The 26,198-nt window shown below is 40.5% G+C and overlaps 1 protein-coding gene across 4 annotated transcripts in view; it reads left to right on the top strand.

The window, feature by feature from the left end:
• NYAP2 (neuronal tyrosine-phosphorylated phosphoinositide-3-kinase adaptor 2) overlaps nt 1-26,198 on the top strand; it is a 146,979-nt gene that overhangs the window by 86,228 nt on the left and 34,553 nt on the right. For all 4 annotated transcript variants that reach the window (XM_056359115.1, XM_056359113.1, XM_056359112.1 and 1 more), the window contains 2 exons: nt 270-1,367; nt 21,155-21,367. In XM_056359115.1, coding sequence (XP_056215090.1) covers nt 270-1,367; nt 21,155-21,367 — 1,311 coding nt within the window. The remainder of the gene's footprint in view (nt 1-269; nt 1,368-21,154; nt 21,368-26,198) is intronic.

Raw genomic sequence — 26,198 nt, 5'->3', positions numbered from 1 at the left:
GAGTTTGGAAGAGAACCGATGTCTCAGAGGAAGGGAAGTGCTCACTACCTACTTAACAGTGGAGTGTCAGGGCATTCTGGGGGACGATTAGGAATGTTTTGAATAGGGAGTTATTTTTATAGCGTTCTACTAATGTAATACCAGAGAAAACCAGCAACAAGTTGGTCACAGGAAATCCATCCCAGAAATATGACTCTGTAAAAGAGATCCTATGGTTGACAAAGTATGTTACATACTTCTGATGAATTTGTATTTTATTCTGTTTTCAGTGTCAGCCAAACCAAGACCTCACAGTGATGAATACACAAAGAAGATTCCACCCCCTAAGCCGAAACGAAATCCAAACACTCAGCTAAGCACATCTTTTGATGAAACGTATATCAAAAAGCATGGCCCTATGAAGACAACACTCACTAGGGATGCCTCTTTATCACAGGTCAGCAGTCCTGCCCCAGACACAGAGGAAGAAGAGCCTGTTTATATTGAAATGGTTGGGAATATTCTCAGAGACTTCAAAAAAGACGAGGATGACCAAAGCGAAGCAGTCTATGAGGAGATGAAATACCCTATATTTGATGATGTAGGCCAAGATTCAAAGTGTCAGTGTGAATATGACCATCACACTTGTTCTTCTCAGTGTGCTACTCCCACAGTGCCTGACCTAGATTTCACCAAGTCTTCAGTGCCATCGACTCCCAAGGGCTTGCTTTGTGATATACCCCCACCATTTCCAAATCTGCTTTCTCACAGACCTCCACTGCTGGTGTTCCCACCAGCACCAGTACAGTGTTCCCCGAATTCTGACGAGTCACCTCTAACTCCATTAGAGGTCACAAAGCTTCCTGTTTTAGAAAATGTGTCTTACATCAAACAACAAGCTGGAGCTTCTCCATCTTCACTGCCACCTCATACACCAGGCCATCAAAAACTGGAGAAAGACCAGACAGTATCTCATGGAACTAACACACCTGGGCACACCTCCTCACCTCCTCATCCTTCTACCTTATACAGAACACAGTCTCCACATGGTTATCCTAAAAGTCACTCTGCCTCACCTTCTCCTGTCAGTATGGGTAGGTCTCTTACCCCCTTAAGCCTCAAAAGACCTCCACCTTATGACTCTGTACATTCAGGAAGTCTCTCAAGAAGCTCTCCATCAGTGCCTCATTCTACAGCCAGAAACACATTGCAAGAAGGAGGAAAGATGGTAAACGCCTCGGTCAGTACCTACGGGTCAACATCTCAGAGTGGTTCCCGTTCTCGGACACCCACCAGTCCTCTGGAGGAACTAACCAGCCTCTTTACCTCAGGACGAAGTCTCCTGCGGAAGTCCTCCAGTGGCAGAAGATCTAAGGAACCTGCAGAAAGTAAGTTCTTGATGTAATTTTTCCTCGTTTTTCCTTGTGTAATAGTAGATTTCACTGTACTTTACTAAATCAAATGCTTGCAAAAATCAGATACCTCAGAAGTCTGAATTCCTTACCTAAATTCCTTGTAATGGGAAGAAAAGTTATTGTTGTTAAGATTGCTTTAGTCTTCATATTGTTATATTTTTAAGATTTTTAAGTATGCATACTGCACTAAGGAAGTACATTTCATGGCTTGGTCTTGTAAAAGAAGTCAGTTTTCATTAATTTGTCCATAGCTGTAAGGTTCCCATGTGAGTTGAGATCTTCCCACCATGTCACATCTATTCTTTCTTGATGGATACTAAGACACAATAATTGTCCAAGAAGCTTGTAGCAAAATAACTAATAGTTGGGTTTTTTGTAACAGTAGTTCTTTTTTGGCAAAGATCCATTGATCACCCTTAAGTTGGCCAGTGATCACAGCATATATGATAGCAATCTGAGGTACCAGCTTAAACCATTCCTCTCCCATTGCCTCATTCCATGCTGTTCCATGGAGTATCTCTTTCAGCTGTCCTGGTGTGACTGGTAGGGAGGCCATACTGTGAATCAATCTGAAAACCAACATGACCTATAATGCATGACCCACAAACAGAGAAAAGCACGGGAGGAAGCTGTGCAGGAAAACCTTAAGCCAATATCGACTTTTCATATGCTTTATCATAAAATTGTTGTCCTATATGCATTCAGGTTTACACAAGGTACACCTGTTTCTGAGCTAGGAAAATAAGGAAACCTCTAAGGAAATCAGCAGAAGCCACAGGTGTGAGTGAAAGCAGAACCTGGCACCAGTATTTCTGTTGCAAAAACATTCCCGTTCAGTGGTGCCAAAGACAACGTCTTGCAGTGGAAGGCAGTTGTAACACCTTACGTCAGAGTGCAAAGTGGGCTAAGTACAATTTCTCCTCCATCTTCAGTAAAATCAGTTTATGACTTTGAATTCTTGACACCTGCCTAACCAAAAAATCTCTCTTTGGAGAACAGCTGATCTTATGTTTGTGTAAGTGCTATATTATATCTATTTGGCAGCTGTAACATTAAATACTGTGTGATAAACTATGCTGGTTTATACCTGATAGAGGAGGGTGTTCTGGTTTCCAGGCTACCATATTGCTGCAGAAGAGAGGTGAGTTCTGCACTGCTTTTCTGGTTGTGTTTGTGCCACTCTGTTACATTACACCTCACAGTGTGGTCACATCACTTTGGGGCATGCTCAGGGAACACCTCCTCTGGGTTTTCATGGGTGGAGGTTGCCTGCCTCGCACCTCCGCAGCCGAGTACATGCAAACATCTAAGTATGGAGAAGCTTGGTGGCAGTGGTTTGGGTTGACATACAAAGCATTCCTCCAGATTCATGGACTCCACTGCCTCAGCCTCAGCACTTTTATTCTTATTTATGTCTGTCCAAATCAGAAACAATGACTCTGAAATCAGAAGGATGAGGTGAGAATGGAGTTAGCATTACTGAGAATACGAGTTGGTGCAGCAGTTTGCTTAATTTTCCTTTAATATTTTTGTGGCCTGCAATTGTAAATACTGTTTTACAGAAGTCTGAGATACATGATTCAGTAGGGTTTCAGTAAGTGATTACAGTAATAAAAATACAGTAATGCTGGATTTGTGTGCTGGATGGAAGTTTGTACCTAAAAGGCAAGACGATTCTTGGAATTAGGAACAATAATGAGGGATGTGATGTGACAGTTATAAATAATTGCAGTGAAGTAATAGGGAGATTTTGGTAAAGTGCAGACAATATTGAACATTCTTAAACATACTTCTTATTCATAAGTGAGCAAAAATCCCCTGTAAACCCTATGCCATACAAGAACTATGGTAAATGGGATGGGTTTATGCTCACCAAGTAGGGCAGACATACCAGCTTTGGAAACTGTAGAAATTCCTGCAGCAAATGCAGCAAGTCCTGGGAGTTTTCAGTGAATCTGTGCTGCTGCCTCGTAACTACCTCCAGAAAAATGTTCTCTATATACCTCTTGACTGAAATTGAATGCAGACCTTTCAAGGGACCTTTCACTGATAAATATGAAATAAGTCTTGCCCTGAAGATCTGTACCAAGAACAGCATCTTGGCCTCTCAAGGAGTATTCTGCTTGCTCCTTAGGAAGTAGAAACATGCTCCTTATTGGTCACGGATGGTAAAATGAGAGACATGAAATAGTGTTGTGGTTTAACTGCAGCTTAACTAGCACCACGCAGCTGCTTGCTCACTCCCCCCTGGTGGGATGAGAGAGAGAATTGGAATAGTAAAAGTGAGAAAACTTGTGGGTTGAGATAAAGGCAGTTTGATAGGTAAAGCTAGAGTCGTGCACACAAGCAAAGCAAAACAAGGAATTAATTCACTACTTTGCAGCACCAGGCAGGTATTCGGCCATCCCCAGGATGACAGGGCTCCATCACATGTAATGGTTACTTGGGAAGATATATGCCATCACTCCAAACGTCCCCTGATTCCTTCTTCTTCCTCCAGCTTTACATGCTGAGCGTTTCATCCTATGGTATGGAATATCCCTTTGGCCAGTTGGGGCCAGCTGTCCCGCCTGTGTCTCTCCCAATCCCTTGTGTCCCCCAGCCTGCTTGCCGGTGGGGTGGGATGAGCAGAAAAGGCCTTGGCTCTGTGTAAGCACTGCTCAGCAATAACTAAAACCTCTCTGCATTAGCAGCACTGTTTCAGCACAAATCCAAAACATAGCCCCATACTAGCTATTATGAAGAAAATTAACTCTATCCCAGCCAAAACCAGCACAAATAGAAACACTGATCAATTACTTTAAGGACAAAGCTTTCATCTTATAAATAGATACCAGTGGTGAAAAGACTCTGGAGTGCAGCTGTGTTGAGTAAATGAACAGACTGACCATCTAAGCCGATTGTGATTTGCCTGGTATTTACAGTATGACTTAATCCTGTGGGATTACTGCACTGAGCAAGAAACAGGTTTGTGCTCAGATATTACAGTGATAGAAGACACTCTAAGATTTAGAGAAAACACGTACAGGTCTAGCATTTTATGTCTTGCAATTCTACATTAAAATGATCCACCATAAAGGTTCTTACATTGTGGGGTTTGAATGTAGAATCTGACCGGACTGTCACATTTACATGCTGTGTTTATACATAGTGATGGTGTAGATTGGACTAATCATATGATCTGTTAAAGGAAATCTTGCTCCTGCAAATCACACAAAAAGCCTAAGACACTCATACAGTTGTGGTTGTTGGGTTTTTTTAAGCTATGTGAGAGCAAATGTATAGCATGGGACTAACTGGGACTGCCATGGTTTTATAGTTGTCACTTCAGTGTAATTTGCTCTCAGCAGATAGAAAGATTTCCAGAATCTAGAGGATAATAACACCCTCCCCCCCCCCAAAAAAAATAAAAAAGTTATATGACTCTTGTGAAATCACGCTAGCAATCTAAGTATATTTGTTTCTAAAATACAAAATTATTCTGAGCACATCTCAAGCAACTTTCTCATTGAGTCCTCCAGGACTCAGCCCTCTGTGACTCGGCTGAACCTCTCACTGCCATATGCTAGTAAAAAAAAAAAAACAAAAAAACCCCCACAATACTAAAATTTACATTCAGCTGAGTGTATTTGTAAATTATTGCAACAGTTACAGAGAAAATTCTCTTTCATTTTTATTGTTATTACTGCAACTGACTTTGTGGAAATTTGGCATGTGAGTCTAAACTCAGATTTTGCTGGCTTCTAATTTGTGGCATTCTTGAGTGGGTTTCTTTTTGAGGAGGGGGACTGCACAAAACTTATTTCCATTCAACTGCTTTAATATACAAGCAAAGCTGCCCTTGTAGCCTTTCTGTATTATTTTCTTGACTCTTTCGCCATTTTTCCTTTTGTATCTCCATTTTATTCCTTATGGAGTTCATTGGAATTGCATTAGTGGGAAGCTGGGATAAATCAGTGATACTAAGGAGACTGTCACCTCAGGGCCACATTTTCGGAGGATATGAGCTTCCACTGAAGACCAGACATGTTGCTGAATGCACTCAGCATCCACCGGCTGCAGCTGTTATGTCTGTATCTGGATTTTATAAGCAGCTCATTTATTGTGCTGTTTTCTTCTAAAAATTCTCTTGTGCGCTGTTAGCATCTTAAATATGCATTACAGCACAATTATGAAGTGGGGAGAAAAGAACAAAGAAAAATAAATTGTAAGGCCAAAACAGAAAGGAAAAAAAAAATTGTAGATGATGATCACAAAGGAAAGCAAAAAGATGGGGAGAACCTCTACGGAAAACTGAATAAAGATGTAGAGTGTGAAAAATGTGAGAAAGTGGAAAAGGTAGATATTATTAATTGTCATTGACTGTTCTTTCACCCTTCCTGCTTTTCTGTGGGATGACATGGTAGAGTACCCTAACAGTTGGCAAACCCTTGTGAAATATAGCATCAGTCCTCAGAGGTTAGGGGGAAACTCTTTAAGGGGCACCAATACTGCCTGGTGTCCTTGGACTGCTGCAGTGCCCTTTTCTAATACAGTGGGAAGGTGTTTAAGTATGCCCACTCAATCCAGCTGTGTTGGAAGACACATTCCTTTTGTTTTTAGCATATGCACTGCGTGTCTGTTATCCACATCCTTCAGTAAAGAGGGAATTATGGAGGGAGAGAGGGAGGGAATGCTCTTTGGATTTTCTGGAGTTGTGCTGCCTGTCTTTTCTGCACCATAGAAACATGCTGTACTCTGTGAAAATACAGAACTGAAGTCATGTGCCTATAGGCATACCCACATCCTAAAAAGCAAAGCGGAGAAGCTGCTGGTGTGCATCTGAACTGCACCCACTTCCAGCTTCCAGGCAGGACATTTTTTCTGGGTGAAATGGTCCTGTAAACCCTTGCTAAGACCAGCTGTTTCTTCTGTGTATCAGTTGTTTCCATTCGCTAAGACTTCAGTTTCCTCATAATTTCCCAGGAACTTGGTGCCTGTTTTGAGCAAGTATTGCAAATATTCATCCTAACGAACCGCACAATGTAACCATTACCTCTGCTGTGCGCCCTGACTCTGCACGAGGTGTGAGATCAGGACATGCAATGCACAGCAGATTCTTGCTCTTTTCCTTAGCTGCTCTGCAGGGCTTCGTAGCTGCTTTGACTTTTGCCTATGGAGAGTTTCACTTTTCAGCTTCTAGCCACATACAGGGAGGAAATTTGTGAATGTGCTACTTTGAAAATTCAGGTAACATGATTGAAAATCGGGATAATTATTAACATTTCCTGTTCCTGGCTGGTACCCACTGCTTTAGGAATCTAAAACATTTTATCATAAACTGTCAAATAGTGTGGGTAGGGGAGGGGTGCAGAGATGGCTCAACTCGTTAAAAAGGAGCTCATGCTGATTTCAGGCAGCTGAGACGCTCCCATGAAACAGAACTAAGCACAGATCTATGTACTTTCCTTCTGCTTTCCTTGACAGAATCAGTCAGCTATGCATGCAGGTTTGAACTGGCTATGTTAATTTTTTTTCAAAATCTGTCTCTAAATCATGCCATGTAGTGTCTACAAACACTACACAACATGCAATACCTTGTATGACTTCAAATATGGGATGTGGTAGAGACCCCATCGCTGGAAGTTTTCAAGATGCGATTGAACAAGGTGTCAGATAATCTTATCTAGGCTCCCTTTACTATGGAAGGTGGGACCAGATGATCTTGTGAGGTCTCTTCTGACCAGGGATGTTCTATAATTCTATGAAGAAAATATGGATTTAGAGTGGAAATTTTTAGATTTTTTGGGTTTGTTGTTTGTTTGTTGTTTGTTGGTTTTTTTTTAATTGCTGCTGCTTTCCAGGGAGCTAGAAAGCAGCTTTGGGCACCCTGTTCGATAGAATAGGGGAGAAGAGAGTTTGGGAAATGAGTTAAGTGAAAATTCACCCCATGTGGGTCTGTTGGGTTGTTTAACCAGCACCTCTGTGCATTAAATGCAGGATGAGGGATGTAAACAGGGCAGGATTTCAGTTTATGTATTTCTAATAGAGTTAGGATGAAAAACACTGGCCTAAGAAGGATGGGCTTGGTATGCTATTGAACTATGCATACCTTCTCATTTGGATACCTGCTCAGCTTGTGGGATTCCAAAGAGGAAGAGCTTCCCTACAAGACTAGGTTGGCCCTAAAAAGTATTATAGCTACTCCACTACATACCATTGCTCAACTACTGCATAGCTGGGAGTCAGTGTCAGAGACTGAAATTTGGAAGCCTATGTAATTTCTAACCTCTAGGTAAATATATGTTCTGTAGTTTTATATAAAGGGATGTCAGCCTAATTATCCAGCCCTTTTCTGCCTTGTAGCAATTGATTGCATGCACTATGAATGCTGTGTTCATCTAATGAGATAGCACAGCTTTACAGAAATAGTACTGTATAACTGAAGTTACTCCTGAACCTTTAAGCCAGAGGTGTATTGGCTCCTCCGACACAGGTGGAGCAGCTGTTTCACTAGAAGTTAGCTTTTCTAGTCTGATGACCCATGATATATATGAGATTAGACAAAGAGATCACAGCAGTCATGTCTCATCTGACAGTCCTGAAAGCAGATCTAAAAGAAAAGACTTAGAGGAGGGAGCAGGGGGAAACGCCAGAGGAAAAGGAGGGAAGGTAAGAGAACACCAGCTTTGAAGAGAATGACACTTGTTCACCACTGGAAGGGTATGGTCTTACCACAGGTAATTGCATTTAGTTAAAGCCTGAAGAAGGCTGTGTCCTTGCCTGTCAATTACTATCTATCAAGATATAAGCAAGCTAAGGAGTGGCAGCATCAGAAATACTTTCTCCAAGTGCTCGCTTGTGAGTGCATATTCAGGGTGAGAGCTACATACACCTGCACACACGCAGGTCGTGAGCTGGGTGGTCTGCTGGTGTCAGTTAGGTCTCTTGAACTCTGCCCTTCACTAAGGGACATGCCTGTTGGGGTGAGTGTGCGATGTTGTGAGAAAACTGAAAACAACTGAAGTGTAAACATGGGGATGACCAGACCTGTTGTCAGCATCCTTCAGGAACCAAGCTTTGGGGAAAAAACAAGATTCATTTTGCAGTTGAGTAGTCTTGAGTGCTGCTTCAGCCATACCTGTGGTTGTTCTTTACCACTAATCCTGAGATTCATTAGCAAAAAGATGTGGGCACTGGACTACAAGTTTTGATCCAGATCAGCTACCCTGGCCAGCTGGAGCCTCTTACTTGTTGAAGCTGACATGTGTTCCCCAATTAATAATCACAGGAAACAATTGGAAAGAAAAAATGATAACTTGATAGTAAGGTCATTCAGCTAAGCACACAAAAGGCAGGAAACCGTCATTTCACCTAGTTTTACTCTTAAGTGGGAAAAAGTGAGCTGGGAAGCAAAGGTACAAAGAAGAAATGTGTGAAAGGATGCATGGCAGCTCAGGGGCAGCTCGCATGGCCCTGGGTGCTAGTCCCCTGCTGTAGCTGCGCCATCGCTGCCTCATTTTGCATTGCACGCCAGTAATTCAGTTCTTTCCTGGCACCAAGGATAATGCCAGGTTTGAGAACTTGTTTCGAATGGATGTCAGTAGGTATCTGTTCCTTGATTGAAATGCATGCTATGTCATTTGTTGTCTTGCTGCTCTCACACAAAAGCGAGTATGTCTGTTTTAAGGGTGTTTAGTCGCTCAAGTCACAAATGGGTGGGACGTCCCCTCCATTTTTAAGATGAAGGAATGTCTTTGTTACATGCAGTTATTAAAACAGAAAACACGCGGTTTGGGATGATATGCAATGGTTTTGCTAATTGGTACCATGACATTGTCTCCTCTTCTAATTCAGCAATTTAGGCTCATCAGAAAATCAGGTCCTCCTGGGATTATGACGGTATACAGAAGCATTGAAGAAGACATAATTTCATAAATAATTGCTCAGGTTTTTCTGGAAACAGCTGCTCTATCTGATTGATGTATACAGATTTATTTATTCCTCCTGTTTATATTACTTGACTGCTTGATAGAATTTGTGGTTAGCAATTTAATCAACATTTCCTTTTATGAAGAAGAAATAAACTTGTACAGGGTAAAAAAGAAAAATTAATAGAGATAAAGCTATTCCCTTTTGTTAGATTTCAAGAAAAAGATAGTTTCAGGTAAAGGACTAGAAAAGACATTTTCTCTTCTGGTTTAATGTACAGGAACATGTGAGTTGTCTGAAAGCTGTTAAAAATAAAGGTGGGGGGGGGAAGCCTTAAATTCACTTACTAGCACCTACTTCACTGTGTTGTGAATAAGCAAAGCAAAGTAACACGTGCTGCACTTGAGGATGTAAATAATGATAACAGGTTGTGAGTTTTAAGTGCTTTTGTTTTTTGTTTCCCTCCCCCGTCCCCCCAACAGAGCTTTCTAAGCCAGAGAAATATCTTGACCTTTAGGCCAAATCCTCAGCACTTATAAATCACGGCCTCTTACTTGAAATCGGGAGAGCTACTCCAGTTTACACCATCTGTGTCTCTGGCTTCAAGAAAATAAATGTGTCCTTTGTGACTAGAACAGCTTGTATTCAAAATGGGGTAGTCATACAGCAGGATGGTGAATTGGAGAGTTTATTGTCTTTTTGTTTCAAACAGGACCAGACAATCTATGACCAATTTCTGGGTGCTCAGTAATAATGGTAAGACATGCTTAATCTGGTGATGTTTTCCATAAGTATATATTACCTTCAGTGAAACTGCTAAACAGAATTTCTTAAAATTCTCACTGTGTTTTTTAGGAAAGGTGGTATCAGCATAGGGTATCAGGGTCCTCCTTTTCTGAAAGATCTAAAGGGAAAATGAAGATAACAGGAATCAAACTACTTTGATTTAAAGGCATGGTGCAGTTTTATTTACATAGCCTCTACTCAGGAGGTTGCTGAAGCCGGCTGGGCTGGCAGTGCCAGAGGCTTGAGAGGCCATGCCCAGAGGGCAGCAGCTGTGGCACTCGGGGTGGGTGGCTGTCCCAACCCCGCACTCCCATCAGTGCCCTCTCCCTGGGGTTGCTGGATTTGAAAGGGAGCCATGCTTTATTTCTGTCTGCTACGGTTGTCTTGAACATAGACATGTTTAAACTTTATACCCTGTAGAGCTGTTAGAGGATTGTCTGATTATCTCTAACCTGGTGTCAGTTGGAGATAATTTATTTGAAAATAAAATGGAGCCTCTTGCTGGGGGAAATGTAGGGTGTCAGCTTTGGTTTATAGGACTTCTGTAGAGCATCTTACAAAAATCATATCATGTGTTGCAGCAACTGGAGAGTTAGCAGTTTAAGCAGGAATTGCAGTTCATATGTGAAGAAGATACCTGTGCATGTTAGCTTTATGGAATGGAGAAAGCAAGCTCCCGAGACTGCAGACCAAATGGGTGGCTGGGGACCGTAGTGCATCTTTTGGTGCCTCGGCTTGGCTGACTGGCTGAAGCAGTGACTTTCAGGGTGGGACCAGCTGGTGCTCCTGCCTTTGGCTTTGGCAGTACAGTGCTGCTTTAACTAGGCAGATGCAAGATCTTTCAGGACTTGCCTTTATAACTGAGCACTGGACCCTGAATTGCATTTTTTTCTAAGTTAAGAATCAGATTTTCTTTGCATTAGGATTCAAGTGCATTATTGTTTGTTAAATCCTAAAATTAAATCTAGGGACTGTTAGTAAGAAGACCTACATTTATTGTGTTTGTTGTTTAAGAAGTACGATGTTCATAAAGCACTTTGAACCAGATTTGGCAAGTGCCACAGGTAGGTATATTAAGATCGCAGTTAGGCTTGCTTAAACTAAATCACAGGGAAGGACATCACAGTGTCGTTTAGGAAGAACAACCAACGTCCCCCTGACCCCATCACCATCACCAAGCGGGCTTTAGGAAGGTGAAATACTGTGCGAGTTTCAAAGAGAGCAGAACATAACACTTTCCCCAAAATTGTTGTGAGCGAAAAAAGTTTTGCAAACAAAAATATGCTTTTTTTTCCAAGAAACTGGAATATCTACATCATACCAAGAGGAGCTGCTCAAGATCATTGTTAAAAGAAAGTCTTTTGAATGCCAGCTTATGATCTGAAACCTGTTCTCATGATCTTTTGAGCTGCTGTCATTCTATATTTACAAGAGATGGAGTTTAATTAAATGCCTAATCTGTACTTACAGTGACATACCTCTAGCTGTAGAAGCTATGCAGTTTTAGGAGAAGATGGTGAGAACATTGGGGGAATAAAGGAATGAACAAGGTTTTCTCCCTCAGTTCTAAAATCTCCAATACTTCTGCTATTTCTCCTCTTGATATTTCTTAAAATGCCTGTACCTTACTGATCTGTGTAACAAAGACTGACAATTTCTTGGTCTAATTGGTTTATATACCCATTTTTTAAAAACATACTTTTTTTGGCGTGTCTGATTTGATTCCTGGCAGAGGGAGCTCAATTCTTAAGGTCCGATCCAAAGGTCCTTGAAATACAAGATAAGACATATTTCAGGGATCCCATGACAAATTATGGCAAAAGGAATCCTCTCCTTATCTTAGGCTGCTGTTCCTTGCAAAACCACGCTGCAAACCAAGACACTTAAGTGCCCAGAATGTGGCAGTAAATAATATAAAGGCTAAGAAAAGATAGTGGATGACCGCATGATATGCTACGCACTTTTGTCAGTGTATTATCTAATCTACCTATAATATTCTGATAAAAATTTTCAGACTGAACTGAGAAAAGGTGGATATGCTTCTCCTTAAGTTTTCTCTGGACCTTCCGGAAGTCTATCGGTAATGAGAAATCAGAGTTAGAAATAGCTTTATTTGGATTATACATGTAACATTGATTCAAATATTGAACAATGAAACTGTAGGGTTGTACAAACATGCTGGGTATAGATAAGGTGAGAAGTACAGGAACATTGAAGAAATAGTTGTCAGGATAATAATGCATATTAAAAAATTAGGTACATTTGCATTCAATTTGATGTGAAGGGGTTCAGGTTACTTTTACTCCTCTGAAGAGAATTATCCATCCCTAATAATTACTTTTTTGTTAAAACAGTAACATGCAATTAGCGCTTTATCTGGCATTTAAGAATGAGTAAGGAGTACCATTGTTCTTGTAACTACTCATCTGAAACAGAGAAGCTGCATGTTTAATTTTGCTGGAGATGGAAATTATTTTTGTGTGTGACTTAAATACATAACTCAAAAAGTACCTTCTTCCAGAAAATCTATAGCTATTTTACTGCTCTGGCAGTTTGCGTAATTTACGTTTGATTTATATATGCTTTAACACATACAGAGACACTTGAGCCAGCCACACTAGCTGCTCTGCACACTTGTGGAAGCAATAATAGTAATGTCTTACAAGCACAGGCATCAGCCAGAGCTGTATAAGGCCATGCAATTCTCTTTATTTCCTGAGGATCTGAAGTCTGTGCTGTCACAGATTAACGGTTGCTTAGTCGGCAAGAGTAAAACCAGTTCACAAAATGATACCTCTGATTAGAAAGTGGGGAAGGCCTAAAATTATTGGTTCTGTTAAAAAGAACAGAAAGACAGAATGACATACGAGTTTCATTCTACAATAGTAAGAAACCTTGAGCATGAACTTGCAGAGCAAATAGTGCCTGGGACCCTGACCCATCTAGGCTTGTCACAAAGGCTGCACAGAAAAGCCCATACGCTTGTGCCTGGCTTTGTAAAACGAGAGCAAAATTCAGGTAGAGCCAATGTTAAGGCAGTGTCAGGATTCCCTTTTGCTGGTAAGGTATTGTAGTAGGAGTGCTGTACAAATGGGACACTTGTTCCCATAATGAAAGACAAATTTTCTCATTCATTAATGCAGTCAATAAAGAGAAAAGCCTTAATAGAAATGTTTTTCATAAATGTAGTTAAAATACAGACAAAATAGCCAGGAAAGAATTCATATTCACTCCAACTTTCTAGTTGACTTTTGTATGTGACAATATGAAAGTGGGGGTTTCTGTCCCATTTTCACAGTGTCCATTACTATCTCTGCACTTTTCTGACTAACTAAAGATTCTCATTTGCTGCTGGATGAAGGCGTACACTTTAGAAGAAATTAAAGTGGTCAAACAATGGAAAACCCCTGCATTCAAATGCTGATGTAGTTCAAAGGCTGTTTTTCAGCAGAAAACTTGACCAAAAAAATGTTGACAAGTTTAATATAGTCAGCACTTCTGTGAAAGATTGATATTTTTGAAGTGAAGCTTTGAAACTTAAGGTCATGAACTTTCAACAAAAACATTTTTCTGAAAGTGCCTGTATATTTTAGCTTTTTTGGCCTACCCTTGCCATACAGTGCTAAGACGTGCAGTGCCCACCAAACCATTGTTTCTTCATCCAAACGTGAAGCCTGTATATTTAAGAACCTGAATGAGCGTGCAGTGAAATGAACAGGGTTGGGAAGGAAGGCAATTAAGGAAGAGCAGGCACCACCTTCTCTTCAAATCAAATGCTAGCAACAGTTGGGCAACCTTTTACAGTCACTGATTTCCACAGTTTAATAACATATTCCATCTAACCATGTTTTCTTTGATCGGCGTTGAGTTTAGGGTGGGGATGGCAGTATATGCTTGTGTTGCACATGCGTGTCGCTAAGTAGTCCAAGGCTAGTGTCAGTGATGCCAGCAGAGGAAGGTGGGGAGAGAAGTTTCACAAGACAGGTGCATTCACACTGCTCAGGCTAGTCATCTTCCTTCTTCTCCTTCTTAAATCTTATTTGCTGCAAACAGATACAGACTGTGTAGGGTACCGTAGATGGGTATGAAACATAAGCGCACACATGTAGTTGTTTGACTGAAAGATCAGCCTGGATTATCAGCAGGAGATTTGGGTGCACAAGCTATGTAAGAGAGATGTTTGCAGCTCAGCAGGACCAACTGCGCTATATGGTCATATGAATCAACATAGCTAGCTAGCCCCAAATAATAACTGCTGGAAGGAAAACCCTTGCTCTTTTGGAGTCAATGACAGAATTCCCTTTGAATTTCTGTACTTAGGTTTTGGCCCAGGAAGGCACTGGGGAACACAGAGGCTTCTATTGAGGTGCTCTGAAGTGCAAGTCAACAGTTCCCAACATTGCCAGCTCTGAAAGGAAAACAAAAGAAAAATATGCAGTAAATATCAGAGAATAAAGTGCTGTGCTTAATTATGTGACTGGTCTGAGGTAAACAGCAAACCTATTAATAGAGTGCCAAAAGAACATCCTTTCCAAGAATGCTGTTTGATTTAATGATGCAAATCTCAGGACATTGCTTTTTATTTGCTTTGGTAATACATCTGTACAATGTGTATCTTCCAGATGTGGCCTCTTCAGTCAGAGAGTTGGGCTGTGAGGTGATCTGCAGCAGAATAGGCACACTGGAAAGATCAATCACAGTATCAGAAGACATCATTAAGAAATGATGATGGCCCTGTTGGAAACACGTCATGCTATCATCATTCTATAATATATGACAAAATATAATCATCTTGGATCAAATGGCTTACCTTATGTACGACTAAAACCAGGTTTTCCTGTATTTCAATCAATCATCAATATACAAGAGGATTTTTTCTCTTACTCTAGGACTTCAATGTTAAATGTATGTCTTACTATACAGAATTGTTAAAATTTCATCTTTTAGGTGACTGATAATGCCAGCTGAAGTTTATTGAAACATAAAGAATTCAATTTTATTCTATTTTTTTCAAACAGATTATAACACATAATTTTCCTTGAGTATTTTTATTCTAAAGTTTTGTATGATCTTTTGGTATAGATCCATCTTTTCTTTTGTTAGTCTTTTGCACCACATTGCATCGTTAGCTTTTTGTTTTCCTATCTTATTTTCCTAGCCAGGATTGCCCACGTAGCAGCTTTGGGATAGCCATACAAAATCAACCAGACACACATCTTCAGCAAACCCTCTTTCCCCTCCCTTTGTTGTCTGTAGCCAGCAGATGTGATCTCCACTGGATTTCATTGTATAAAACAAGTCAGAACAAAACAAACCCTACACTGCTTACAGAAACATGTGCTCAATGAACACTGAGAAGCATTTCAGCCATGTCTCCTTAAATGTTAGATGGTTTGTGAGACTTTTTGAGGATTTCTATTGATTTTGCATAGAACTAGGTCAGAGCTGCTTTTAATTGAACAAGCTGGCTGCTGCGAGTCTCACTTAACTGTAAAAAAGGGGTATTAAAAAATTGATATGCAAAGCAAACTTCTGCTTAATTAGCAAGCAGATGAAGTCAGAATAGACAAACCACCATAGTTAATAAAGATGAGGAAATGGCTTTCACTGACAGTATAATATACTCCTATTTTTTGGGAAAAATGGCTTAAGTACTGAGCATTATCCATGCTTCTTGCATGTGGTTTTAATAGCCTGTTAGCTTTCTTTAGGAGAGGTTGGGATAAATTTACAGCTGTGTAGATCAGGCGAACCACCACATGTCAAGAAAGCTGTTAAAAGGCAGCTCTAATTTTTAAATGTGTGATAAAGGTAAATAAAAATCTCTGGTGTGCAGAAAGAAGAAGCCGTGGGATTCCCTCCTGGGCTGAGTATTGCTCTACACCCAACGCCCGTGGAAGTGGTCCGGCTGTAGCGGATGGGGCATGCTGCTGCCACGCTGGCGGTGTTACAAGGGACACTGGTGGGGCTGTGCCTGGCTTTGCCCCTGCTCAGGGCCCTGGGTTAGGCATGGCTTGCTGAGCAGGGCTGCTGCCAGCTCGGCAGCTCCATCCCAGGTACAAGGGTGAGAGCTGGAGCCTGGGATGTGTCTCTGGTAGCTCTGATGGTCACACACGCGTGCTGGCTGCTGTCTAATCCTGTGTCGCCACGCCTGCTGATGGCCAGGCGTGCCCTTGGGGATACTCTGTGCTCCCTGCCTTGTGGCTGTATGAGGTGAGGTCTGACATATTGGGACTGGAGGAGACCAGGAGATCTGATTCACATCTAAACTCCATCCCAAGTGACTGACTTTGCTTTACACCTGTATGCATACACTGAATTTTAGACTCTGTGAGTAGTACCATTTGCTTCCCCCAGTATGCGAGTTCTGCCTAGAGTCATGCATTATTTATTTAAGTTTATAACAAACACACAGAAAAAAAAAAAAAGTAAATGAATAATGCATGGATGGTTAGCTTACACATTTCAGCTCACAGCTGAGAGAGATGGCAGACAGCAACCCTCATTTTAAGTTCCTTAAGACAATTGCTTTTCTTTCTTCCCCCCAAAACCTCAAGCTGTAATAAAGGTTCTGCTCTTTATCACTTTAGCATTACGCTAAGAAGTCACCAGGACTGAAATCAATTTGTGCTTAAGAGCAGTGTGCCAGACTGGCCACAGATTATACATTAATTTGAATAAGAGATTTTTTAGGTAAGGTGTTCTCCATAGGTGTATTTTTCAGTTTGCTTTGGTCCAGGTTACAGCTGACTCACTCAGTTTGTTTCTCACTTTCTTTAGCATTTATTAATTTTCCAGTACCCCAGCTCATGTGCCAGCCTTGCGTAGTCTGCAGCTCTTAGGGGACCTTTTGTAGAGCATAGAAGGGAAATTGTACGTGTCAATTATTTGTAAAATATGTTTTCTCTCAGAGATTTTAGCCACCATCTTATTCTTGAAATGGAAAAGCCTGAGATTCAGGTAAAATAAACAAATAAGAAAAATGCATATCTTTGAATATTGAAAGAAAATGACACCTGGAAGTGCTTGAAACATTTGAACGCCTTTATGGCAGTTCAACCAACTGTATCCATAAATATTTAAAGCAGTGAATTATTTCTTGAAATTTACATTTTTATGTACTATTTTGGCTTAAGAATTATTGAACAATAAAGATGCTTTCCATAATAATTTCAGCTTTCAAAATATAGCACTTGACTGTGAAAAGATTTGCCCGTGGACATCATATGATGGAGTGAGCTCCCAGCATAACACTGAGCTTCAATATCTCCTAACTCCAAATTAAGGTTTTTAACAGCATGAGGTAACTTAGATCCCATCTGTGTTTCTGGACTTCTCAAATAAAAAATAAAAAAAAAAGCTGTGCAGCAGCTACTGTTACATTTCAGCAGAAAATATATAGATAGATATATATAACTGATTGAATTTCACGTTTTCAGTACAGGATCAATGTGGATGAAGTGGTCATTTAAATCCTGTTGTAGCTTTTATAAAGAGTTACTCCGTTTAAAATATACGGGTTTGATTTTTAGTTGATAAGGTCACCACCCCATAGGTAACCATAGCTGGCAGCTACACACGTGTTCTGCTTTCTGCCAATGCCTCATGCCTGACTGCAGGAATGCAAACACGGAGCAATGACTGTGCTTTTATGAGACATTCAGTAATTTGTGCCACTGAGCTTGCTCCATGGAGCTACATTTGCAGCAGGGAGTAGTTAACAGTATAAAAACATCCAAGTGACTGGGACAGTCAACAAAAAGTCCCAGTAATGCACTGTGACCTCGGAGGGGAGCATTCTACATTTCTGGAGCTGTCACAGGCACATTAGAATTTCAGTTGAGCAAGAGATAGCACAGTGTTTGGGTTTTTTATTGAATTTGAATATGATTCCTACTGACATTTATTAAGGCAGCTGAAATTATTCTAAAACCCTTCCTAAAATGTTTGAGAAAAAGTGAGACATTATTTTGTTTTTTCATTTTTTATGTGTTTGCAAGTGAGCAGGAAAGCAGTATTACATAAAACTATATAAAGCACTGACTTGTTGTTTTTCTGACTGTGTATCAATGTTACTGATAGTGATCACCAAATAATAATGATTCAGGCTCTGCGATGGGTTACATGACATTATAATCTACATTATAATCTGATTCAATCTGCTTTTCATTTTTAGGATATATTACTTTTCAGATAAACTGAGAACTGAAAATCCCTGAGAAAGGATAGTGGAATACAAATTTACAAAGTCTAGACAGCCAGTTGAAAAGTGATTTTCTTCACCTTATAAAGAAATAGACTATAAGCCAAATCTTTATTTAGTCTGAATATTTCCATAGTTTCCAGCTGGTTGCAGAAAACTGCTGTACTTTGATTCAGCTGATAATGAAACTAAGAATGCACAAATCATTTTTATCAGGCAACAAGTACAAATGCTTCTCTGTTAAGTAAACTGAAGTGGATAAATCCTTAGCTCCACACTCAACAAGAGTGTTTCCACTGCAACTAAGGGCTGACTGCATGAACGTGTGAAATTTCAAGGGGTGGTGTTCAAGTAGTGTCAATGAGGCGCACACAGAGAAGATTTTCACCAAGGTAATCACAGCCTTTCCAGTAGCAGCTGCATGACATAGTAAATTAAATCTATTGAATGATGCATTAAGTTGGTGGGACACTTGCAGGGTCAGATTCTGACCTTTTTTAAAGCATATTTTATTCTTTTGGCTTTTTATTCATTTTGCTGGAGAGGAAAATCTGCAATCTAGACAGCCTCCGGTATCAGTGGGAAAAAGTATTGTGTGCATTTCCAAAGAATTTTGGAACTTGGTTCCTATCTTTGCTTTTCCCAGATAAGCAGTATCTTAAAGAAGTGCATGTTATTGGTGTAAAGAAAAAAATTGTATCTGATTGCATGTAGCTGTTATGCAAAAAAGTACATCATTATTTTTGATAGATCAATGCTCAGAAAAAATATAAATGTATTTTTGTTGATAACTAGTTTTGAACTGTTTTAGTTATAATTCGGGCTCTCTGTCTCTGCACAGCTCTGTATTAGCAAGCCTCTCCGTGCAGTCACAGACAGAGCTTTGTTACAGACACTCCGTAGCAAAGGTCCCTGAAAGGCAGATGTCATGTTATATTGATACAGACTGTTATTCAACCTTGTACCCTGCTGGGGTTACCAACTAGGAAAAGCAAACATGTTTTATTTTCATTAAAGTGTCTTTTTGCATACATTAAAGTAGGTAAGTGACCTAAAAGTTCAAGGAAGAGGTTTGATTTTTGAAGGTCTTTGTCACATAAAATGTCACTGAATCCTGTTTATGAGACTTGTTAAACTGGGGTTGTTTCATTGTTGTCTCATGTAGTGTTACTACTGTGAGCAATTAAAACCAGTATCTTTAAGGTTCTAGTATATCCTTAACATTAATTTTTACTATTAACTGGTAATAACTTATTAAATACACTAATATTACATATTGCACTGCATATCCAGTTAGACATTTTTACATGTTTCCTGTATGATGTTTCATTGAGGAAACTTCAGGCTGACTGTGTTGTTGCTCATCAAGTTCATCTGCAGACTGGGATGTCAAAGAAATCAAAACCAACATGAGATTTTGTTTCTGCTGTGCATGGATGGGTCTCTACCATATCATAGACATATCTGATATTGCACCTTCCACTGTTTGCAGTAGCAAGGGTAAACTGTGTGGGTTTCTGAGCCGCAAGTTAAAGTTTTTGGAATGTAGTTCTTTGTCTGGGACTCTATCTTCTGAGTAGCAATTACTGTTGGCTAGTCCCAGTTCCTGGCTGAGGGGATAACTGGGAGAGGAAGTGGCTGCTGAGACAAATTTTGCCATTGCATCTCTGGCAGTCCTGCAAAGCCACTGGTGTTCTGCATGGGTTCCATGGGGAGCTTTTTTCATCTCCTGACAGAGATGCAAATGGCTTCTGGTGTTTTCCCTTTCCTTGGCTGTCCCAGATCTTGTGATGTCCCTTGTAGCCACAAAAAAAGATGTTGAGATAGGGTTTAAGGGAGGACTGTCCATCTCTGTCCAAGACTGTAGATACATACAGAAATTAAGGTACATCAGGGGGTTGATTTACCAAACCTGAATGGCTAGAACTGAGGGTATCACATAAGGATGTCTTTGGGATTAAATATGAGGTATAATGTTCCAAACTCAGATGTGATTTTTTTTTTTTGTGGGGGGGGGGAGGGGTAAAAGGAGGTAAAACAGTTCAGCAAGCTTTGAATAACTGACTAGCACTGTAATTAGCTGTTACAACTAAAAGCAGTCTCATGTTTTTTCTGTGTCTACTTTTTCATGTGAATTTTTCACAGCTACAGATGGAAAAGATCAGGAATGAATTGTTTCTCTGTTCATTGCTCAACCTGCAAGACAAGAAATTAGGGTCTCAAGAAAAGACCAGAAAATCACCAGCCATGAAGAAAGCAGACATCTCTGCTTCACTTGAAAAATCTTTCAATTGTTTTTTTGAATTTCTCCTCCTTGTATTGACTCATGGTGTTGCAAGCAGAAAGTCATTTTCTGACTCCAAGGATTTTCCAACCAAGTGAAATTTTATTCCCTTGGTTATGCTGGGCAGACCCAAAATATGAATACTGGACAGTTTTTTGGATTGTGTGCTTTTTATTAGAGCTTATGAGGAGTAGAGATATGTTGTTTGCACAGTATTGCCTTAGGAGAGAGCTTCCTTAGGAATTATCTGAGGAAGAACCTGTTCCCACTGAAATGACAGCTGAGAAGAATTCAAGTATTTCCATAACTTGTTAATAAAATCCTATTTTCAAAAATATTTTCCTGACATCTAAAAGTTGTAACAGAAAAATTACATTTTATCCATCTGCTGCATTGTGTATGGTTTTAATAATTAAAAAGGGTATTGAAACCTACATAAACTGAGTAAAATTGTGATATAAATTGCCTTAAAAGATTTATGATTGGTATATATGGAGCATTGAGCAAGACATTGTTACATGATATGGGTAATTAGTAGACGCTCTATAACAAAATGTGCACTTGTGTATTTTGTAGAACCGTTAGATGAGCTGAAGATCAGAAGTCATAGCACCGAACCACTACCAAAGCTGGAAAACAAAGAGAGGGGAGGCCATCACGGGACAGCTTCCTCCAGGGAGCCAGGGAAAGCTCAGGAATGGGATGGAACGCCAGGCCCGCCTGTGGTGTCCAGCAGGCTGGGGAGATCCTCTGTCAGTCCCACCATGTTGGCTGGAAGCAACAGCTCAGGTATGTCAAGTAGCAGAGCAAGGATGATTTCATTAATCTCCTTTGTGATCTGAAGGCTCTCTAAAGATAGACAGTATAGGTAAGTATCCAGCTTCTTTAGAATTCCAAATATCTTCTAGAACCTGCCCTGCCCATTGACTGCTGCACTAACAAGCATTGCGTGGCCTGCTTGTGCTCTGCACTGGAACAGGATTGGGATGGCGGCAGGTGATACAATCATGTAAGCATGCCGTTCATCTGTTTTAAAAGAAGTAAGGAATTTCACTTGACATTGAAAAGGGACACTATGGCAAAGACACCCCCAGGATGGCACCTCAGAGGGAAGCTCATAAATTCAGGTATCACATACAGTAACAAAACCGCACTATGCAGAAACAGGGCCATCTTACTGATCAGCACAGTGAGTGGACACAGGCAGCCATTGCTTTATGTTTGTACATAAATTTCTAGAAAAGTGACTATGGGTTTCAGAAATGTCAAACTCATGCCTATCAATGTCATTAATCAAATTTTATATATATAAAATAGTGAAGTGCCATAAACGATGAAAAATGATGCAGCCTTGTTTATAAATTGACTAAGACAAACAGAACTGATACGTGAATGGTCTTCTATAAACAGATATTTATATCCCTGGCATAAGCATTACATTGCTAATTTTTGAGATTTGGCAGTTCTCTTAAAAGAGTAGCTTCATTGCTTATTGGTTGGATTGTGAAAAATATCTACTTTAAAAACAGTTGGCATATGTGGTACTGGAGCTTCATGGTCAATGTTCAGTAAGCATAAGACCATGAATGAGCTACTCAAACAAGAAATTATTCTGCATGAGAGATCCACTGGGCAGTCAATGGCAGAGATGAGTCTTCACAGTGCCGAGCTAGCAGAGATGCTCACCCCTCACCTGGGGCATCGCTTCCCTGTGTGATAATAGGACTCACATTTTCCCCGCATTGCTGGAAACGACACCTGAAACTCAGTATGTATCTTGAATAGGCTTTGCTGATGTGACATGTCATTTGCGGCAATGGTGTAGTCCAGTTTTTCTTGCTAAAGACCCCCCAAATTGTCCTTCCTGGGGCAGCAAAAGTGACTTATCTGCAAATCTTATTACTCTAGCACAGGTTATTTGGGTGGTACTGCCTTTTGCTTATGAGTCTGTTCTCACAAAACAATCTGGTAGGTAGGAATTTTCCAGATTAGCTCATAGCGTTGTTAAAAGTTCTGTTCCAAGTGTATTAGAGCGTCATCTGTGCTAATGCAGGAAAAAGGATGGGTTTAAAGGTACCACATCAAAGTATTGGGACATCTGATAATTAGACCAAAGGTGTGTACCAACCTTTTTACTTCTGCGAGATGACAGTATGGAGCAGAACGGAAAAGAAATGAAAATTAGAGAGTAAGTTCTTAGCAAAATATAGCACTTCTGTCCAACCTTCCTGCATCAGTTTTATTTCAAAGGGTTGGTTGGTCTCCAAAAGCAGACAAAACATGTTGGCCTCAATATTCATTTGGCATCAGCAAACTGTAATAGTTGTTGAATCATGCCTTGATTTAGTTAGCTGTGACTTTGTCTTACACAGCTAGGACTGTCAAAGAAAAATTATGGAAATATTTTATTGGCTGAATTTTAACTCCTTTTTTTATGATTAAAATCTGAGAGCTGATTATGATTTTTCTTTCCCCACAGTTTTTATGGCATTTTATTTGATGAATAGTCTCTCATCTGCCATGAATATTTTTTCCCCTGTGTCTCTAGCTGTTGCCTGAGCAACATCTTTTACCTTTAATCGATGGAGCATTGCATTCAAAATGCTGTAGACAGTTCTCCTCAATGAACTTAAACATGAACTGTAACAGTTCATTCTCCTCAATTAAATTAGAACTGTAACAGAATGCAAGAAGAGAGTTTTAATACATATGTATGGATACAAATACTTTCTGGTGTCAGAGAAATTCTGTGCTAGGAATTTAGAACTTGTATTTACCACAGGACCAAATAAAATCAGGGCAGTCCCCAGTACGGTCATAGTTGCCTTTGCTCTCTTTCCAACATCAGAGATAAGAGAAAAAAGGCTACTTTTTTTTGTGCAGACATGTCCTTGAAACACCACAGTTCGCTGCCTACTTCCTAGTTCACACTGGTACAGGCATTTATTAGGGCAGTGTTGGAATAATTTAAAGAAAATGGGGTTGAATTGCTCTGCTATAAAACAGAAAGGATGTGAAAGGACTTGTGTGCTCAACAGGCAGCTCCGCTGAGGCACAGATTAACTAGGTACTGGAGTGGTCTGAGTAAATACCTGAGTGAGAGTACTGATTTTTTGTGAGTTCTTCCCATCTCTGTGCCTGCTAGGAAGATCAGAGGGGGAATGATCCATCTCCAAACAGAAGCTTTCTGGTCATTTTGTTTAAATGAGCCTGGCCTGTCAGGTGCATGTGGGTATCACTGCCTCTAATGTCTGATTGTTCTCTCATCTGTCACACAATTTGTCAAGGCTTCTTTCTGTTTCTTGGCATCCTAGCGTTTCTTACGGAAAGCAGTGGAAGTGGTTTGGGGGCATGCTGGCATTTAGGAAAGTCAGCGCAATTGTAGTGAACAGCCAAACGAGATCTGTGAAACAGAAGGCTGTGATAACTTCACTCCAGGAGCTTTGAAGAGTATTTTCTGGAATGTTGCTGCTTTTTTCCTGACTGCAACCATGAAGCATTTTGCATTGCCACCTGCTGCTAGAGACAGGCACTGCGCTGCCTTTTAGATCTCAGCTACTCTGTTGTTGTGTCCTGGTTTTGAATCACAGTTACCTTGTCACTCCGCCAGCCCATTAGTATTCTGGCTGAAAACATTGTAGAGAATCAGGAAGAAGGTAAATGCCCACCCTTCGTTGGAATTACAGGCTAACGCTGTGGATTTGCAAAAGTAGTGAATAGTTAAGTTCAAGCTCTTTGGGAATGAAGCAATGCCTGGGAAGCCCAAGGTGCAAGATGCATTCATTGGTACAAGAAGGGAGTAGCGACAAAGTACCAGTTCGTGCTAGCTAGGGCTGCTCCACTCAAAGATGACTGAGTACTCCCACCAACACCTATATTTTCTTCTCAGAGGCAATATCAGAACATCACTGTGCTATTAAATCCTCAAGGATTCTTTAAGCGAAGGCAACTTAATGCTGGAGTTTTATGTTACCGGGCAGCCTGCCCAACAAGGTCCAGATGAGGATGTGACACTTCCAGACCTTGCCTATGCTGATCATCCATGTTCTCCACATACAAGCTCCCCCCCTAGCAGTGCCGGCAGTTTTACCTAAATTAAAATTAGTACTGGAGCCGTACACTAAGGGCATCGAGCCAGTGCACCAGGAGCCGGGTGTGTGCTCTCTCGAGTGTAGCCACAGAGCCTGACTGCAGAAGTCCACACTGCTCTCTGCAGCAGTGGCATTACGGCTATTTGGAACAAGGCACAATTGTCCTTTTGATGCAGAGCCCCAAGGCTGGCAGTAGCCCATACCAGAAGCTTCAGAGAAAAATAGCAAGAAATTTTAAGGAAAAAAACCCTGCCAGTAGGACATGATTATTCCTTACCTTGTTGCCTCAGTCAATGACACAGACCTGAGACATGACAGTTCAGAACAAATCTTAATTTAAAACATACCCCACCTAATGCAGACAGTTTTTCTCATTTTCTAACCTGGTTTTGAGACCTGCTAAACTTTTGACCTATGGATATCTAGCAACACTGTGTTCCACAGGTTCAGTGCTCCCTTTGTGAAAACAGTTCAGCTTGACAGGCCGCATGCGGTGCTATTTCAGCACTAAGTGGCTTCTGCAGGTTAAGTCCTAAATACTTATTTTAAAGTAACAGAATACTGTGTTTCACCTTAAGGTTTCACAATTTCAAGTTATGTTTCAACTTACTCATCTCTCTTTAGGAGACCAACATGGCCAGGCCAGTATGATGATAATAGGTGTGATTCATTTTTCCACTATGGATGTTTTCTTTTTCTGCCTTTTTTTTTCTTTTTTTTGCATGTGATTACTCTCAACCTGTCACATCGCCTTGTTTAATTCAAAACGTGCTTCTTGGCAGCTGTAGCAAATAAGCGATATTTCTCTTTTCATGTGCAAAGAAGAGACTGTGACAGGGTAAGAAGCTTCTCCAATGTAAGTGACAGCCAGAGTATTTTTTTTGAATTGAGATTAGGATAGGCAGCATGAAGCCTTCCTTGGATGAATAAAAGAGCTCTTCCCATTAAGATCCAAAAATAAAAATCGTGCAGAGCGCTTATATTTCTGGAGAATATAGAAAACCATAGCACATTGGTATAAAACTGATCAAACATATTTCCACAAAATCTGGTTGCTTTTCAGCATTGTGCTTTATTGAGGAAAATCTCAGCAACATCCTCTGCCCCAGATGCAACCAGCAAAGCATCTATGTCTTTATTTACGATGACAGCACTTGCAGTTGTGCAAAACAGGTCATTTATGTGGATGCTTAAATACATCGCTGAGTACACAATTTTAAGGCAATCGTATTTGTGATTGGGAAGCCTGTATTTCTGTGTTGGACAGTTTCTCCTAAAATTCTCATCCTTAATGCTGTCCTTTGGGGCTGTCTGCTTGCTTATGTCCATGTGTAATTCTACTGGCATTGTCAGAACTCAGCCTAAACCTGAATGCCCAACAATGCTGTTCCCATTGCAGCTGACTACATGTGTGAGTTTACTTCATGCTGAGGTGGCTGTGGTCCCAATCACTAGCACTATTGGGAGTGTTATGGCTGCTGTGGGTGACACATGTGTGGACTGAGACACGGCTGACCTGCCATACCCTG

This window comes from Falco biarmicus, chromosome 13 (genome assembly GCF_023638135.1).
Source record: "Falco biarmicus isolate bFalBia1 chromosome 13, bFalBia1.pri, whole genome shotgun sequence".
In the NCBI taxonomy this organism is placed as follows: domain Eukaryota; kingdom Metazoa; phylum Chordata; class Aves; order Falconiformes; family Falconidae; genus Falco; species Falco biarmicus.
The sequence above is the reverse complement of the archived record's forward strand: the minus strand, read 5'-3'. Positions and strand labels throughout refer to the sequence as shown.